At 43.5% G+C, this 18,695-nt stretch overlaps 6 protein-coding genes across 6 annotated transcripts; 2 read left to right on the top strand and 4 right to left on the bottom strand.

Moving 5' to 3' along the window:
• Positions 1–589: 589 nt before the first annotated feature.
• Bfra_010164 (putative adenosylhomocysteinase protein) lies at positions 590–2,056 on the bottom strand (the record flags this gene model as incomplete). Its single annotated transcript, XM_037340497.1, has 3 exons — positions 590–1,777; positions 1,836–1,970; positions 2,030–2,056. 3 exons carry the CDS (start codon positions 2,054–2,056, stop codon positions 590–592), a joined length of 1,350 nt encoding a protein of 449 aa, XP_037188965.1.
• A 1,087-nt stretch (positions 2,057–3,143) lies between these two features.
• Bfra_010163 (putative eukaryotic translation initiation factor 3 subunit 3 protein) lies at positions 3,144–4,352 on the bottom strand (the record flags this gene model as incomplete). Its single annotated transcript, XM_037340496.1, has 3 exons — positions 3,144–3,711; positions 3,762–4,240; positions 4,296–4,352. The coding sequence occupies 3 exons, from the start codon at positions 4,350–4,352 to the stop codon at positions 3,144–3,146; spliced, it is 1,104 nt and encodes a 367-aa protein (XP_037188964.1).
• Positions 4,353–4,798: 446 nt separating this feature from the next.
• Bfra_010162 (putative upf0643 protein) lies at positions 4,799–6,006 on the bottom strand (the record flags this gene model as incomplete). The annotated part of the gene is made up of 4 exons (XM_037340495.1): positions 4,799–4,988; positions 5,046–5,191; positions 5,241–5,428; positions 5,494–6,006. 4 exons carry the CDS (start codon positions 6,004–6,006, stop codon positions 4,921–4,923), a joined length of 915 nt encoding a protein of 304 aa, XP_037188963.1. The 3' UTR covers positions 4,799–4,920.
• Positions 6,007–7,321: 1,315 nt separating this feature from the next.
• Positions 7,322–8,532, bottom strand: Bfra_010161 (putative mitochondrial carrier protein; the record flags this gene model as incomplete). Its single annotated transcript, XM_037340494.1, has 4 exons — positions 7,322–7,832; positions 7,859–7,994; positions 8,044–8,233; positions 8,503–8,532. The coding sequence occupies 4 exons, from the start codon at positions 8,530–8,532 to the stop codon at positions 7,322–7,324; spliced, it is 867 nt and encodes a 288-aa protein (XP_037188962.1).
• Positions 8,533–8,849: 317 nt separating this feature from the next.
• On the top strand, positions 8,850–12,523 carry Bfra_010160 (putative nmda receptor-regulated protein 1 protein; the record flags this gene model as incomplete). The annotated part of the gene is made up of 5 exons (XM_037340493.1): positions 8,850–8,919; positions 8,973–9,486; positions 10,242–10,282; positions 10,333–12,285; positions 12,354–12,523. The coding sequence occupies 5 exons, from the start codon at positions 8,850–8,852 to the stop codon at positions 12,521–12,523; spliced, it is 2,748 nt and encodes a 915-aa protein (XP_037188961.1).
• A 1,099-nt stretch (positions 12,524–13,622) lies between these two features.
• On the top strand, positions 13,623–16,323 carry Bfra_010159 (putative phd finger domain protein; the record flags this gene model as incomplete). Its single annotated transcript, XM_037340492.1, has 6 exons — positions 13,623–13,790; positions 13,864–13,958; positions 14,021–14,138; positions 14,191–14,289; positions 14,345–15,795; positions 15,825–16,323. 6 exons carry the CDS (start codon positions 13,623–13,625, stop codon positions 16,321–16,323), a joined length of 2,430 nt encoding a protein of 809 aa, XP_037188960.1.
• Between the last annotated feature and the right edge of the window lie 2,372 nt (positions 16,324–18,695).

Raw genomic sequence — 18,695 nt, 5'->3', positions numbered from 1 at the left:
GAATGATTTATATAGACACTGGATAATATTGACAATAATCCACCCAGCAACTCAGCTGGCAATATTGCACCGCCATGTTTCCATTCTGCTTGTCCCATATGGCCAATCTCATTATACACGCTGTGCTTTTCCTTCTGTCAAAGTAGTAACCGAATAGGAGATCTGAAACTCTATGTTCATGTACAGCTTCAATCAGTTGAGGGGTTTCAAAGAGAAGGGTAAAGATTACTTAGTATCCAGAGGGAACCAAAATCACTTGTACAATCACAATCACAATCAGAAGCATGAACGAGAAATATTCTCTGTGAACATACAATGTATATTCTACCCAAGCACAAATATATGCTCTAATGTCAAGGCAAAAGGCCGACCTCTACTACTTGACCATGGTTGAAGAGCCAAGTAACGCCCGCTTTATAAAATTCATCCATAAACCCTTTATGTTGAAACTTTTCCCTTGTATATCCCCTTTATATGCCGTTGAAGGTCAAAATGCTTTTCCCCGGTATCATTGCAATCATTACTCATGTTGAAAGATTTAACCACAGCTCGCCTGTAAACAAAAAAAGAAAACCCATATAAACATAATCTAGTATCTGTAGATCTCAGCCTTGAATGGTCCCTCAACCTCAAGTCCAAGGTACTCAGCTTGAACTGGGGTTAATTTGGACAACTCGGCGTTGACGTGTGCCAAGTGGAGCTTGGCAACGGTCTCGTCCAAGATCTTTGGGAGAACGTAGACACCAACCTCGAGCTTTTGGGTCTTGCCGAACTCGACATACTTTTGACCGAAAGCCTCATCCTCGCACTTGAACAACATGATTTGAGCAAGGACTTGGTTGGTGAAGGAGCAGGACATGACGAAGGAAGAGTGACCGGTAGCACATCCCAAGTTAACGAGACGACCCTCAGCAAGGAGGATGATGTGACGACCGTTCTTCATGAGGTATCTGTCGACTTGGGGCTTGATGTTTTGAACGCTGGCAGCGTTTGCCTTCAACCAGGCAACGTCAATCTCAATATCGAAGTGACCAATGTTGCAGACGATAGCATCGTTTGGCATGGCCTCGAAGTGCTCACCAGTCAAGATGTCTCTGCATCCAGTGGTGGTAACGAAGATTTGACCTTGGGAAGCAGCCTTCTCCATTGGCATGACTTGGTATCCGGAAACGGCAGCTTGGAGAGCGTTGATAGGATCAATCTCAGTGACAATGACACGAGCACCCATTCCGTGGAGAGCCATAGCACAACCCTTTCCGACATCACCGAAACCGGCGACAACGGCAACCTTACCAGCAATCATGACATCGGTGGCACGCTTGATACCATCGACCAAAGATTCACGGCATCCGTACAAGTTGTCGAACTTTGACTTGGTGACGGAGTCGTTAACGTTGATAGCTGGGACAAGGAGACCCTTGTTCTTCAACATCTTGTACAAGTGGTGAACACCAGTGGTGGTCTCCTCAGAAACACCGTAGCAGTCCTTCAACATCTCTGGGTATTTGTTGTGTACGAGTTGAGTAAGATCTCCACCGTCATCGAGGATCAAGTTCAAGCTCTTGCCATCCTTGAAGGAAACGAGTTGTTGTTCCAAACACCAGTTGTATTCCTCCTCGGTCTCACCCTTCCAGGCAAAGACTGGGACACCGGCGGCAGCAATAGCGGCAGCGGCGTGGTCTTGGGTGGAGAAAATGTTGCATGATGACCAGGTAACCTCGGCTCCGAGGAATGTGAGGGTCTCAATCAAGACAGCAGTTTGGATGGTCATGTGTAACTATAACAGTTTCGTTAGTCTTTGATTCAGATTAATGGAGTAGCAAGAGAATACATACACATCCAGCAATACGGGCACCCTTCAAAGGTTGATCGGCAGCATACTTCTCACGGGTAGCCATCAAACCTGGCATCTCATTCTCAGCGAGCTCGATTTCCTTGCGACCGAAGGCAGCAAGACTGAGGTCAGCGACCTATAAGTATACAAATTAGTATAAGGGAATCGGCAATTCATCATGGGAGCTTTGTTTACCTTGAACTTGGATGCTGGGGCAGACATTTTTGGTGAGGGAAAGATGATATTGAGGGAGATAGATACTGAAAGATAAGAGTCAATTCAAAGTTTCCAGAGTATAGAAGAATGAGTGCGAAGATTGGGACAGAGATGGCTTTTAATACTTACATTTGTTTTTAAGGGTGGAGATGAAAAGAAGAGGCGAGGTAGAGAAGAAGAGATGAAATGGGAGGATAAACAGAAAAACTTCGGGGGCCGACGCTTCAACTAGTGATGGAGGGGTGAGAAGAAGGAAAATTCAGCGCTAAGCCAAATAAGGTTAGAAACATAATCCCTGAGTACCGAAACCCAACAATAGGAAACGTTTGACAAAGAGATAGACATTAGATATCACGGTTCGGTGGTTCAGACTTGCATTGTTGTAGAAATACTATTGGATTTACATGAGTTGTTCAAATGTAGCTGTACTGCACTCGTATGTAACATACAATAACTTATAGTATTGAATACAATAATGATGAAAAAAAGAGTAGATTCTCTTCAATAAGTGAACGACCCTTATACTTTGCTGGCTAGATCTTCTGGCTAGGTGATTAGAGGATCTAGCCGACCACCGTCGCTTCGGTAGTCGGCCAACACTCTATGTAACATACACCTACTCCGTGGGTAGTCGACGAACAGATGAAGAGCCCTTGGATTACCATCCCCATGAGTGGCTACTACTCACATACCATATGACCGTTGAGTGAGGTGAGGCTTGTGAGCAAGGTCAAGTGAAGTGATAACTAAGTACAAAATTCAGGGTCAACTTCAACATGGAATTTAAATTAGACATGTGGGTTATCACTGATAGCAAATAGTAAAAGCCTGTAAGTGGGGTTGGGTTGCACGTTGGTGGGTGGACAATATCAAAAGTCCGTGCATTTTTGGAGGAATATACGAGATATCTATACATCCATAAGAAAAAAAGAGTTCTCAAGGTGTTGTCTATCGTTCCTTTTTTGATCATGAATATGATCCCACATATTGACATATCCCTCTGAACGCCATGCCCATGCAAGAAATCCCTCATAAGTGCCCTAGCTAGCAACCTTAATGTCCCTACTACCAGCTGCATTACATACGTTTCTTCTTAGTTTTGTTCTGGTAAGAGGTTGCTCTTTACTGCAAACATCTTTCCGGTGATGCTAGCAGTGAATCCGTCCACCTGTCTTGAATATTGCTCAACTTGTCGTGCGTTCAACATACCCTCCAATCTGCTTGGTTCTGTTGGGAGCTTGAAGAGTCTTTCCCACTCATCCTCAGGTAGAGGTGCGAGTTTCTGTGTAGCTCTAGTAGCATTCTCCGCTGTACGCTTTGCCTTCCATGCTGTGACCTTGGCTTGTTCACGAGTCAATTGCCTTTGGAAGTATTGGAAGTTGTTAAGCTCAGTGTAATGAGTCTCGATGCTATCCAAGAGCATATCACAGGTTCGCTCCAAGTAAGGATCAATGGATAAGTCCAAGGATTCCATATTAGGATAAAGAGGAGTTGGTGGTGTGTTTCGGGTGAGGTCTGCGAAACTTGCGGGGAATTCAAGATCCTTCTTTGGTAATTCGACTGGCATTTGGTGCAAGAAAGAGGTCAAAAGATGAGAGTTGTGAACGATGATAGGTAATTCGACCAAGATATCTTTGTATGTGAGCTTCGACTTTTGCATGCTATCGTCTTGTCAGTATTGGCGTTGTAATGGCATATCTTGTGAACCTACTTCTCAGTGGTGAATTTACCCTCCTTGTACGCAGCCATGAAGGTTGGGGAAAGTCTGAAAGCACGTAGACTCAAAGCACCTTGGGAACTTCTGCTGACATCGTGGACGAGCGCGACAGTTCTCTCATTTGGTTCCTTTTGGTAGAAGAATTGGTTTTCGATCAGGCTAGTGTTGATGAAATTTCCCATGTTTGCACTTGTGTACCATCCGACGTTGTTTGCATCGACATTAACTTCCTTCAACATTTTGATCATCTCACTCTGGTAAATGACATTGGCTTTCGATCTTGGAGCTGCGGCAGCGATGTTCGAGGCGGCCATGTGGTCATTTGGGTGGGAATCCGAGGCAGCAACATCCGTCGTGGGGAATGGGAAGGAGTTTGTGATTTGAAGAGTTCCGTTCGAGTCCATACCAACGATCGATCCAGTAGCTGTGGTTGGGTAGGTTGCGGCACAAGCCTTTACAATCTTCATAACAACCTACATATCCTATTAGCCACAATTTTCGATGTCTTGCCTGTGATATAATCCATACCAATGCCTCAACTTGTACTGAGTGCAAAGGCACCTCTTTGCTAGCAATATCCGCCATGATGAAATGTGATTCAAACTTGTGATCGTTCGATTACGAATAATTACTGGCAATATTTCGATAGGATCTGGCGCAAATTCGAAGAGTTCCGCGTCCAGTAGTCGTTGTCGCAAAAAGGTGGGTTATTTTTTGAGGATGGATTCTATTCATTTGTGTGCGAAGCCTTGGCGTTTTTTTTACACTAGCGATGACGGGAATCTTTAACCCCGCGCGAATCTTGTTCTTTCAACACAACGCAATATTGTTATTGTTCATCAAAGATATGTTCAACTTCTAGTCAGTCCAACATAACAAATACAGTCTCGAGGCATCCGAATACCTGCACTTAGTACAGATTGCAATTATAATACGGAATGCTGAAAGTATGAGAGTTTCGGGTAATCTTGAACGATTTTGGTCTCTTAATTATGTCTATTCTATTGTGGTATCATAAAAACAAGCAAACTTCTAGGTAGTCTATAAAATCATAGGTAACTCCTTCTACGCCGTCCGATTCAAGTCCGATGTTCATCCAATCAACCTGGAGGGCAACTAGGTGTCGGAATACTTCAGATAGGATATATCATTTTTAGTCGACCCATTGTTCAATCTCCCATCCTTTAATATCGTCCTTCACAAGGAGCCTTAATCGTTCGACTACAAGGCTCAATCAGCATCTGGCAACATGAGCACCAGTAATAGGATTGAGCTTACTTTTCCACTCTGTATACATATGTCTGGCTGCGTTGGCTGCGACACGGTGGTGTGGACCCACGCTACCAATTTTCGCATCTCGAGAGCTACGCCAAACACAAGTTGCAAGATTCCGTCCGTTCTTGTCAGGTACTCCGAACCAGTACCTACAGGCTGTCAGTTTATCTGCCGCATGCATGGGATTTGTTATCCTACTTGAGAAATCCTCCACTTTCGGTCGCCTCGGCGTGGGCAGCTTTGTCAAGAGCACCAAGATCAGAGTAATGAGCGACAGTTTCCGGTGGGACTTGAGATCTGAAAACAACAATGTAGAAAAATCCCTCTTTCCATGTGTAATTGGAGGCTTTTGTCAGCTCTCGAAGAGAATCTATGACTTCTTGCCACTAGAGTAAGTTTGGTTAGTGAACCTGAAATTTCAAGACTTGAGTCAGGATATTGGAGAACATACATTGAAAGTCTCAATATATGGCGCAGTTGCATAATCTTCTCTCAAACATTTCAATCCAACAAGGGCTCTAGCAAGAAATTGATTTGGTGTATCCAAGGTATCGAGATCTAGTAGATGAGGTTTTTCGTCGTATGGACTGACCACCAAGTATCTATCCTCATTCAAGCTATCATTCTTGCTGCTTGAAACTGGATATTTCAGTTCAGTTGAAGATTCGAGTGCATTGGAAATATCGCGGCGTTCAAGATTGTTGAAAGGTAGAGTAGGAGATGTAACAACGGCCATGATGTATGGAAATATCGGAATATTAGGTCTGATCAATTTTAGGGAATTGTATAGGAAGAAGAGGTGAGATCGAAAAAGATGTTTTGATGATTGAAGAAATGAATCGATATCTTCCAGACTATACTGGAACGAACCTACCGGACAGTCAAAGATATAAGAATTGGGAGGGAAAGATGAGTCGAGGAAGGAGCGTCTAGGACGCAATTGCCCAAAAAGATACCACGACATGGTTCTGGATCAATAATATTCTACATTTAATATTTTTTGCGGGGGTGTCGACCGTTAAATGACTCAGGATGGTACGAAACACAGTCCCTATTGCGCCATTTTCGGGTGTTGAAGACAATCACGCCTTTCTTTGTTTCGATTGTAAAATCAGGGGAATCAAAAATAGCCCTATAGGGAACAAAGATATACCAACATTACATGCGGGCATCAAAGACTTCATGGCATTGTAAATGAACTTTATTTTTGGAGCCTCAAGTATATTATACCAATTTGAAAGTTCTGACGCCATGACACCCAAAACGGTGAATTGTAGCTGCAACCTATTGCAAGCAGACTTGTCCGCGTTGCCAATTCTTCAGTATCTTGATCAGAGTTTCGGTACCTTGCATCAAACTTTATCTGCCCATTCTACTTGGTTAGAGGAGATTTAGAGTTCCAGAGATTACTCAGACCGGGACGCCTAATTTGGACGCTTGAGCTGGAACGTTTGACCTTCCAATAACTGGTGATAGATACTCTCAATGAGCAAGGTGTTTCGTTTGAATTCATCTTCATCTCACTAGCACCATTTTCAGTCGAATCTTGGTTGATTCCTTCCTTCTCGGTGATGAGATGAAGATTCATTCGAAGTTTTGTGTGGTCAGACTAAATTATACTTCTTTTGCACGTTTCAACATCTTTGACACTTCTCCGTTTGACTCGACCGGATCGATGCGCCTATGTAGAGTTTAAAAAGACATCCTTTTTGCAATAAGATTCACATCAATGCTATAGTTTGCTTGGTCTACGTTTACAGACCTCCTTAAACTCACTGTCACTGTTGTCACTGTCAATAGCTCGGCCTATGAGCCTATCTGATGACAATTGATACTGTCGATAGCTGGAAATTCCATCGGACCAATAAACTTCTTTTAAATCCGCGCAAAAGTGAAAGCAAAATTGTGTGTTGATATCGTGTATGATTGTTTCCATCAAGTCGAAAATCGGATAAGCTTGGCGATATTCGAATATTGAAAGCGCACGCACATGGAGAAAGGGACATCGGGGAGTCATGGACCGCAGAACTCTGATTGTCCATATGGAATCAAACATAATTTTGAAGGTAATCTTTTCGTCCCATTATCCTTCTGTCGTACATATACACAAGGAACTCGGTCGAAAATACCTGTGGCATTGTAGACGCAGTGGGGCCACTGTCCCCAGATTGTTGAACCTCCGTCTTAAACTTTAGGCTCCCGTCGATCTCCCAGCCAGACTCTTCCACTTTCATAAGACCCTAAATAGAGGCCGCTTCCCAATGCCGTCCAGCCGGCTCTTAAAGAGCACCCCGAAACAGTCCTTTCATTCCAGCTTCCGCAACCACTTCCCGAGCAATAGTGAGACTACCCTTTTTCTTCCCTCCAAGGTTATCAATCGATTGGCCTCTCTTCTTGGCTTCCTCTACCTTCTTCTTTGCCTCACTCTCGGAGTTTTCTCCTGATGCTGCAAGCATAATCCGGGTCTTCACTACATCGACGGGTGTTGTAATTACAGCTGCAATAGATCCGGCACTTCCAGCACTGATTGCTGTTATTGTTGCTGTTTCGAGTAGCGAACCGGTCATAGTTCCATTTTGCCTCCGGTAGTTCTTAATCGACTCTTTCATGTGCTCAAACATAGGAAATTGCATTGCGGTGAACGGTAGATTCCGGGCAGCTAATGCCGTGTATCCGTGAACAATTGCGAAGGTTTTTTGAATTTCTTCAATGCCTGCATAGTAACAGAAGCCCCAGATGTTGAGGAGTGAGCTGGTCGACGGATCATCTGTGCATTTTGTTTCAATACCTCTGCAGGCGTCAATATAAAGCATGACACCAGTTCAGCAACGGCCGAAGCTGCGCTGTGCACAAAAGGTTGGGGTATCAGTGGCGCATTGTTGCTACCGAAGCTTGTATTTGCTTTGGTGAGAACGGATTTAATTCCTTCATACGTGGTGAAGAATGCTCCTGCTGTGAAACATTAATATTGAGGTAGATCTAAAGACTTAGGAGCTCACACATGAAGGTATGGTCACCAAAATTACAGGTCCGACTCCTTGATATAAACCTCGAAAAAGTAAGCCACGATTGATGGCTTGTTTCGATGCATCAAAGTAGATCTTTTTGTAATCCGGACTTTGAAATCGGGTCTTAAGAGTATCCAAAGGATATACTAGAAGGTCGACAGCTACTGCTGCAAACGCTCCCGCCTGCGAGTTGTGTTAGAAACGTGATCAAAACATTCCAAATCAGAGATTGTGCATGAAGCACGAAATACAGTACAGTGTCCCCCAATGAAACCCAAAAATGGACAACTTGAAAGTCCTTGGTGCTTTATTCATCATTGCTGTTGGAATTTTGTTTATCTTTCTCCTGGCTCACCGGGAGCCAATTACAAGCCATGTGGAGGGGTAATTTTCCCACGCAAACACTTGCTTGCTTTCGCTGTTACAAATTTTTATGAACCAAACAAACTTACAAGAAGGACATCTGTATGTGAATTCGACATTTGAAATCATAATGAAGAAAGTGAAAGACTTCAATAAGAAATGTTGGAAGGAAACGAGACATGGACCCCTCCAACCATCGTCATAGAAGGAAGCTTTATCGGACGCTAAGATATGATGTATTGTAATCAAAAAGAAAGTCGAGCTCTCGCCTCAGCTTCATTTGGCCACTCAGCACTTGGGCAAGCAAAATTAATTTTGCAAATAAAACACGTACAATAAAGCTAACCTGTTTAGTTTGATTCCTTTCACACTGGCGAACTGGTTTTGGTCAACGACCTCGCGAGCTGAGGTTAGAAAGACAGCTCCCCGAGAGACAATGGCGGAACCTGCTCCAACACCACAAACATTAACTCCCCAGTTTTGTTTCTCAACAGTTGCGCTGAGAGGTATTTCAATGTCTATTCTAATATTATGCACAACTAGGACTAATACTCTATAGATTTCCTTCGTATATCTCGCGCCTCAATTGACGATAGTATAACACAAAATCTCAATGCGCTCGTAACACCTTCGAGGGAAGGGTTTGACCCCTCATCTACTTCGATCCGTAATCCTCGATCCCCTCACTCAAAACAAATATCTTCCACTGCATGTCAGAAATTCAAGGGATCGGTTTTATTTTCTTCGTGGCAGACAAGATCAGATGTGCTGAATTATTGCGCTTCGGTTGCTACGAGTCCGGATCCCGATGATCCAGATTTGCTGGAGAGACAGGTTGAGAATGCGAGGGATAGGGAGAGGGTGGTGGATGAGAGATTGGATCCTTATTCTGCGAGATTCTTCCCGAAAGAGGCGCGGACGGAGAGGTTGGCTGCCATTGTGAGGCAAGAAAGAGGGGTGGAAAATATTGTGAGGGCAAGGAGTTGGGGGTTAGTTAGGGAGAGATGTGGCGGAGATTCGGAGAGCTGGGAAGAAGCTATGGACCAGTGGAGGAAGGGTAGGGAAAGACCTCAGTGAGATGGTAGTGTGCATTTGGATGTTTACGTGCAAGATTGCACAGAAGCGGGAGTTTTTGGATGGGTTCGGGAAATTATATACAGAGGACCAAATGACTACGGATGGACATATCTGAGAAGCTTGTATGAGTGTATGAGAAGCAATAGAAAGAATCAACTCCAACTAATTAAAAGTATAACGCATGCATATCTTACACCATTGCACGAGGGCAAAACACGGGATGCCCAGTTATTGGGAATAACATAAATCACAAATCATACAAAATGCTTCAAATCTAGACACTTTCTAATGGTAACCCAAACACCAAATGGAGAAAGCAATTAATTAGACTTGCATTACATTGCACTAGTAATCTGTCTTAATGTCTTAACACCATTTTAGTGAGAGCACAACATTTTGGAAGCGGATATGAAATTCGCCCGGAAAATAGCCGGAACTTTCCACCATTGCAACCTCGAAAGTTCAGTAGAACTTATTAATACACAACCCCTCCAAACAACACAACTTCCCAACAGAGCAGGAAATTTCCCACCTGTGAGACGGAACGTACAGTCTAGGACTTTTCAATTATTGTCAAGGGCTTCGATACGACATCGAGACTGTTTAAAAGGACACCAAAGCATTGTGAATCCTGACGTCAGAATCACAGAACGATCTTTAAACCCCCCACGCTGTTGAATAGCTTTTCTGGCAAACGCAATTGAGCAGCCATGCCACAACCTTTATCTTCGAAAGAGTCCTCACTCTTCAGGACCGTGGTTCGAAACTATGAAGATAAGCAGTACAAGAAAGGTGCGCTACATATGTCAGCTTCTTCACAGGCGCCAACTTACAATCTACAGGTTTGAAAGCTGCCGACCAGATTCTGAAAAAGAACCCCAAACATGGAGATACTTTGGCTATGAAAGCTTTGATTCTAAACTCTCAAGGGAAATCCGATGAAGCTTTTGCGCTTGCGAAAGTGGCTCTCCAATGCGACTTCAAATCACACGTCTGCTGGCACGTCTACGGACTGCTCTATCGCGCCGCAAAAAACTTCGAAGAGGCTATCAAAGCATACAAATTTGCTCTAAAACTAGAACCAGACTCGCAGCAGATCCAAAGAGATTTGGCGCTCTTACAAGTGCAAATGCGTGACTATGCAGGCTATCTTGTTAGTCGCAAAGCTATGCTAACTGCTAGATCTACCAGCCGACAAAGCTGGACTGCTTTAGCTGTGGCATACCATCTCAACGGCGAATTGGCAGAAGCGGAGAGAACTTTAACCACCTATGAGGGAACTTTGAAGAATCTACCCTCCAAACTCGATTTCGAGAACTCGGAAGCTGTTATGTACAAAATTACGTTAATCGCAGAACAAGGTGATATCAAGAGAGCTTTGGAATGCCTTGAATCGGATGGCAAACATAACCTCGACCGGCTGGCTGTGATGGAGCTGAAGGCAAAATACTTGTTCGAGCTTGGACGAAAGGAGGAAGCTGTAAAGGCATATCGTGCGCTGGTGGACCGCAACCAGGAATTCAAAACCTACTATGATTCCTTAATTCAAGCTATGGAGATCGACCCGACCGATCTGAAGGCTCGCAAAGCTGTTTACGATGAATATGCAGAGAAGTACCCACGATGTGACGCTGCGCGCCGGTTACCGTTGGATTTCTTAGAAGGCGAGGAATTTAAAGAGGCCGCCGATAAGTACATTCACCGTATGCTGGACAAGGGAGTTCCATCTACATTCGCAAATCTGAAGCATCTGTATGCCGATGCATCTAAGAAGGAAATCTTACCGTCTATCGTTCAACAATATATTGAGAGTGGGAAAAGTGAAGAGAGTTCCGAACCAAAGAGAAACGGTGACACATCCAAGGGCAACTCTTCGGCTTATTACTTCCTCGCACAGCACTACAACTATTATTTGAGCCGCGACCTTGACAAGGCTTTGGAGTATATTGAGAAGGCTATTGAATTGGAACCCAAGAGCGTAGATTTCCACATGACAAAAGCGCGTATATTTAAGCATCAAGGAAACACCCAAAAAGCCTCTGAGATCATGGAGGAAGCTCGCAGTCTCGACACTAGGGATCGTCACATCAACACCAAGGCTGCCAAATATCAACTTAGAAACGATGAAAACGAAAACGCCTTGAAGACTATGGGTATGTTCACAAGAGCTGAGACTGTAGGTGGACCGCTAGCAGATCTTCATGACATGCAATGTGTCTGGTTTTTGACAGAGGATGGAGAGTCTTATGCTCGCCAAAATAAAATTGGCTTGGCTCTTAAGAGATTTACGGCAGTTTACAACATTTTTGACGTCTGGTATGAAGATCAGTTCGATTTCCATTCTTTCTTCTTACGTAAGGGTCAGATTAGAGCCTATGTAGATATGATGAAGTGGGAAGATAAAATCAGAGAACACCCCTTTTATAGCCGAGCAGCTCTTTCGGCAGTCAAAGTTTATCTTTCGATGCATGACAAGCCAACATCGAATGGAGTCAACGGATCTGCAGAAGAATCCGAGGCAGATGCTCTGGAACGTAAAAAGGCAGCAAAGAAGGCGAGAAAGGAAGCAGAGCGTCTGGAAAAAGAAGCTTTGGCAAAGAAAAATGAACCCAATAAGCCAGTGAAGGATCAGGATGGGGAGGTAAAGAAGAAAGATGATGATCCTAATGGAGAGAAACTGGCGGAGACCAAGGAACCGCTGGTTGATGCCATGAAATTCTTGACTCCGTTGTTGCAGTTCAGTCCCAAGAACATTGAGGCGCAAATTCTGGGGTTCGAGGTGTTCGTTCGTAGACGTAAGTACCCTCTTTAATTTTGATTTAGCGTGTCACATGTTAGGTGCGATTGCTAACACACCAAATAGAGAAACACCTCCTCGCGCTGAAATGTCTCATGGCTGCATCGGCTATCGACAAGGAGAATGAAAGTGTAAAAGAACAGAAGATTCGCTTCAAGAAGGTTGTGGAATCGGAACTTGAGGGAACCGATGCTAAAGTTGTGGAGATCATTAAGGAGGAGTTTGCTAAGTTGTGAGGGGAGCCACCTCCTGATTGGTGTGGAGAACGGTAGCATTGCGAGATTTGCAGGGTATAAAAGCTTTTCTATATAGTACTTTGAGGTTTCTCAAACGACATGGTGTCATGGATTGAAGGCATAGCATAGCATGGCTCTTCAAAGTTGATGGACTTTTACAGTCTTTCATGATCCAACCTCTCTTTCATCTTTGGCATTGGTTCATGGTAGGAAGGATTGAGGAGAATTAAAAAGAAAGGAATACGGAGGAAAATGAATTTATCGATGGATTGGTAGATAAAAGTTTGCCTACCTACTTTAGGTACTGCGTCAGCTCTTCTCTATTCTACCTATCATAGATCTGTGGGCAACATCATGAGAGGAGGATGATGAAGCAATGGAAGGATATCGACTTAGGTGATAATATCCGCTGCTTGTAGATGATAGAAAGAATGGAATCAAGGTTGAATCAATACGAATATGCTCAGACTACCTACCTAATTTGATTACTAGGTATGTAGATGTATAACCCGGGGGCTAACCGGAGAGGAATATCTTCTCCTTCGTATCGACTCGGGGTTGTTTTAGGAGATGTAGTTAAGATTCTATTGGTATTCGTTCCAGATAGATTGTTCTACCATTGTACGATTCGTTATCTATCAAATATCATTCCACAATCTTCATTGTTATATATCATGAGTATTAGATGAATTCCTCGGTAAATTCTCGTATAAATGTCATTCAGCATTCTTCAGTAAATCTGCGGCTATTGATGCCTAAGGCTTTCAATCCAGCTGCCGAACTCAAAGATATCAGGTACCCCAAAAATAAATTAAAATGGAGATGAATTAAGCAAGTTCGCGTCAAGTCAAATCCAACCGCGTCCATCAATTCTGTGCATCCTACAACATTAAAATACATAATCCCTTGCCCAACTAATTCTACAATTCTAGAAACAACCCAACAAACATTTGCTTTGTGGACACCTTTACAAATTATTCTATTGTAACATTATCTTTTCGTCTTCCTTTTATCAACTTTATTTGTTGCGTTTGCGACATCAACCAACCATCAAAGGCTGATACACCTTGTGCCGAGATCTCTGGAATTTGACTTCAAGATGGTCTCCGCCAGGAAGCGTGGAAGGCAGGAGATGGAAGCCAGTGAGCTTCCAAAGGAACCAAGTATGATTGATCAACTTCGAAATATGTGGGAATTTGCAAATCTTGCGCAATGGATTTTCATTTTTGGCAGGACGGTCAAAATCGATGAGAATATTGGAATCGAGGTAATACATCAGCCTTCCCTCTAGCCTTATCCAAATGCTACTTCGATACTAACTACCTGTCTCAACATGATAGGAACTGGAGATGGAATGTTCCAAAACACACTCGACTGTTCTTCCAGAGATTGGTCTTGCTCTATTGAAGTTTGTTTCTGCTCATCGAGGACTCACGTAAGTCAACTCCTAGGATCCCTTTATCATATACCGTAGCCTTGGCTTACTAAATCCAACAGTCCTGAGATTTTCGATGAATATACAAGAAGGCAATATGTTGCCAAAGCACCCGAGCGCAATCCATTTGGTACCGAAGAGGAACCCGCCAAGTTCACAGAATTCGATGCTTTTACTAAGGTAAGCACCTGTCGAGCTATACCCCATCGAGCTTTGTTAATAGTTATTGTAGATTCGAGTTTTACAGCAACTTACTCAATGGGTCATGATCAGTCCAGACCGCATTCGTGAGAGGATGGAAGAATCCAAGGACATCGAACAGACCTCTTGGGTAAGCAAGTATCGATTTATGACAAAATCCAACATTACTAACTTCTTGGAAACAGCGCATCGAACCTTGTGGATGGGACTCGGATGATCGCGAATACTTTGTGCTAGATGACAATCGATTATATCGTCGTACTGAAGCTCCACCACCTCCTCCTCCAGCTGCAAGTTACAAGAAGAATTCTAAGAAAGGCAAAGCAGCTGCAAGGGCAAGCAAGCGGAGGAAGACAACAGACACAATCGACAGTGAAGCCGAAGCATCGGTAGAAGCACCGGTAGAAGAAAAGGTGGACGATGGGTTTGGAGGCGCAAAATGGGAATGCATTGCTGTTTCATTTGAAGAGTTTACCGCATTCGCAGCGTCAATGGAGAAAACTCGGGATCCAAATGAGAAGATATTACGAAAACGCATCGTCGATGATGTATTACCACTATTGGAAAAGCAAGAAGAAGCTCGAAAGCGCAAAGAAGCACAGAAGCAGCGCGAGTTGATCAACATCGAAAAATTGGCTACAGCCAAGAGATCTAGTAGAATCGCTGGTAAGATGGAGCAACAGAAGCAGGAAGAAGAAACCAGAGAGGCGGAACGCAAGAAGCAACAAGATTTAGCAATGGCAAAGAAAGAACAACAAAAATGGCTTAAGCTAGAGAAAGAAAGAGAATCACGAATGATGACTAGGGAACAGCGAGTAAAGGAGAGAGAAGCACGCCGCATCCTCCATGAAGACGAATTGGCCAATCTTTCTGAGGATAGTAGGAAGGTTGGATCCGGCGAAGGCCGTCTCTCGGAACGTCATCTAAAGGCCGAAATTGAAAAGAAGAAGCAGGCGCTCGAACAACTTAACGAGGAAGATGACTGGATCTTTGACTGTATCTGTGGCGCTTATGGGCAGATTGACGATGGGACCCATAGTATTGCATGCGAAACATGCAATATTTGGCAGCACAGTAAGTGCGTTGGAGTCAGTGAAGCTGAGGCTGATAGCGAGGACTTTGAGTTCATATGCACGACTTGTAAACGTCGTGCTGAGGAAGCAGAGAAGGCCAAAACTCACCCACCAAAGAAGATTAAGCTTGGTCGACCTGGATCTTCTTCCTCCTTAGTGCCACCAAAACAAAATGGCGTTCCAAGTTTGGATGATGGAGCGATGCCAAGCGGTAGGCTATCATCAACTCCAGCTTCACCACAAAAGGCAGCACCTCAACTACATCTATTTTCTACTACAAATGGAGCACATAAATCAGCACAATCAGCAAAGGGTTCTTCACCTCGGTCACAGAATAAACCGCCACCTATTCTACCACCAAAGTTCACCAACAGGAATGAGCGCGCAGGCTCTCCCATCGGCAAATCCGATATTAGACCGTCGATTGAAATCCCCGTCGGGGAAAGTCCATCTCTATCACGATACAATGGTTTGGGCAACAATAATCCTTTTTCCTCTCCCGCTCCTCACAGTCCAACTTCTCTCCCACCCCCAAAGAATTTGACTACCAATGGCGCGGCTCGGTACAACCAGTCCCTTCGAAACCTCAGAGCTCGCCAATATCTTCACCAATCCAACAGCATGCGGATTTACCAAGTCTCAAAAATAATGGAGATGTGCCAGTTCAACCCCTCAATGGGTTCCACAAAGAGCACAACGATCGTCGTAGTTCATTCAACTTTTCATCCCCTCTTGCAGGAGTTCCCGTATTGACACCCTCTCAAAAGAATGGACCGATACCAAGTTCATCGTTTGAACACAATGGGCATGCCGCAACGCCAAGTGGAGCCTCACGGTTTACTATGATAACTGCATCATCCCCAGGATTAGATCAAGATCCACTTGACCCAGGTCATGCGTCGGCTCTTCCATCTTCGATCAGTGGAATTTCTCCTACAAAACATTCTCCCCCGCGTCCAGCATCAAATGGCTCAACAACCCCCGCCATTCTCCCCCCAGTTGCTCCATTATCGCCGAGTCCACGATCACAGAATCTTGCTCCACCTGTAAAGCCTTCAGAGCCACAATTGAGTCAAAATACAGCTCACTAAACACCGTGATTGAGGATTACCACCGTATTCGTGCTTTACAAGGGTTTGATTCTCGCTCTCTGGTTGGATAGTCAACAATGCCTCTGCATTTGAACACAATTTGGGTTTCTCGGTTTTCTCTTTCCTGCAATCGTCGATTATCTTCGATCTTGCAGTGTACCAACCTCATATGCCATTTACTTGTACGAGATTCCCGCGAGCATATTCTCATTCTTCTCCTTGTATTACAGTTTTGTTTGTGAGTGGCGTTGGAAAGGGGAATTAGAAGGGAATAAAATGGCGAATCTACGTATCATGAGGATGAGGAATGGGATACATCGTTCTTGGTGTATGAATAGATGTATGAGTGTTGATGGATAGATGCATATATGAAGAGTCTTCTAAGACTCTGTCTTTAGGAGATAGAACCTGTACCATGGTGAGAAATGGCGGAAATGTTTTGGAGAAGGAAATTGAATCGGTGGGTTGGTAGTTGTGAGCGAGATGACTTAGTTGCATGAAATGCGAGATGAGATGAGATTACAAAATATCAATTGTATTTATATGTTAAATATCAGTATGTTTACAAGTGTTTGATTTATGAGGTATGTAATGTGTGATGTGTGCCTGATGGATAGACTTGGTGGAGAAGAGCATGACTTAATTTGGATTTGATGGGATTCATTAACTACATACTTTTTGAGCTGGGTCAAGGGGCCTTTCTGCTTCCTTGTTAACCTACTATATGTTTTCATCATATGAGCAATCTGAGGTCTAATCCGATATCCATATCTCCAATCTCATCTACTTTACCTCATGTTCAAGTCGGTCAATGCGGCAAATGGAATCAGGTTGACTCTTGAGTAGAAAGATTGATTTACTTGGTGGTTTTGTTGAAAAGTTGATTGATTGATTGATTTTATGTTGGGGTGAGTCGGATGGGGGTTGGGTTGGAAGAGGGTTGGGAGTAAAGTTGTAGAAAAAGATGATAGTATGGAAAGGATGGAAGGATGGAGAAGGTGGAGAGAATAGAGAGGGGAGAGGGAGTGGAAGGGGAGAGGAAGGGAAGGGTAAGGGACAGAGGGTAGGATGTTCCTTTTGTTACTTTGTTATTCCTGGATGCATGGATAGATATCTTTTCACTATAGGTAGTTGGACTGTATCTGGTTGAATGGGTAAGATATACATACATATATGCACGCAAATTCATGTCCGTACAGTATGTATTTTTGTGCATTTCTATCTATCTTCTACTCTGGACGTTTGAGAGTGTGGGTATACGAAGGGATACATTGTAAGGTGGGTGGGAACGGTGGTAGAGAGGGTGGGTAGGTATATCAATAGAGTAGTATAGCAATTCTTTCTTAGGATAATACATGGAGGGAGTGGAAGTTTTGTGCGAGGAAGTGAGGGATTGCTGTGACGGTGTATGGATGCCCTTGGTAATTGATGATGTGTGTGTACAAAGAAATTGGGGAATAGCTGTGGTTCATTTCCTGTCGATACATCTCCGCGTTGATAACTCCTATCTTCCTCAAATGTATGTATGTAATGGAGAAGAAAAGTATCACACTCGATTTAGATAATATCTATCCCCATCTCCCGGATCCCAATAACAATAATAGAACGATCAAGCATTATCATCCGTCAACACATTGCGTTATCTAAACACCTAGCAAAAAGGAGGCAGGAGAGGCATGGTAAAAATTAAAAAAAAAAACAAAAAACATACAACAGTGGGGATTCGCTGGTGGTCACCCACCCAACTACTAATCCACCGATCTGAAGCTTGTGTATGGCAGAGCGGACGGGATGCCCAATTCTCTTCAGTCTATGGTCGTATGTGTTGGAGTCAACGTTGATTACATTTATATTCATAAGAAACGTGCAAAGCGAGAGTGTGCTTGGTGCTTTTTGAATTTGCATTTTGGATTGCGGGCGAGCGATCACTTTATAACCCTATTAATCTTTTCTTCAATCTAAATCCTACTCTCTGGGAATGTAGACTTGTTATTTTAACCTCTTCGTCTATCGTTATGTAGAAGAAGTAAATTGATTTCGTTGCTGATGTATTGAATCTATACAATACATGCAGAATAAAACTCGCGCAACAACTAACCCTTTTGTGATCGGACTACAACTACTCTACACCCTAATTCCTGATCGAGAACACTATTTCTCGATAATCTGCGATATATATCTCGGTGCTCTTGGTTGGTGATTGTGTCTACTTATACATGAATACATATTCCATGAGAATAAAATGAGAAGAAGAGGAGAGCGGAAAGGGAAGGGAAGGGAAAGGGAAGAGGAGAAGATGTTAAGCGAGATATACGCACCTGGGACTAGCACTGGGTTGAGAAGTTTAGGATTTTTATGAGGTGGATGAGGGG

Source organism: Botrytis fragariae (genome assembly GCF_013461495.1).
Source record: "Botrytis fragariae strain BVB16 chromosome Unknown tig00000186, whole genome shotgun sequence".
Classification (NCBI taxonomy): domain Eukaryota; kingdom Fungi; phylum Ascomycota; class Leotiomycetes; order Helotiales; family Sclerotiniaceae; genus Botrytis; species Botrytis fragariae.
Note: the sequence above shows the minus strand (reverse complement) of the source record. Positions and strands in the feature narration are given on the sequence as shown.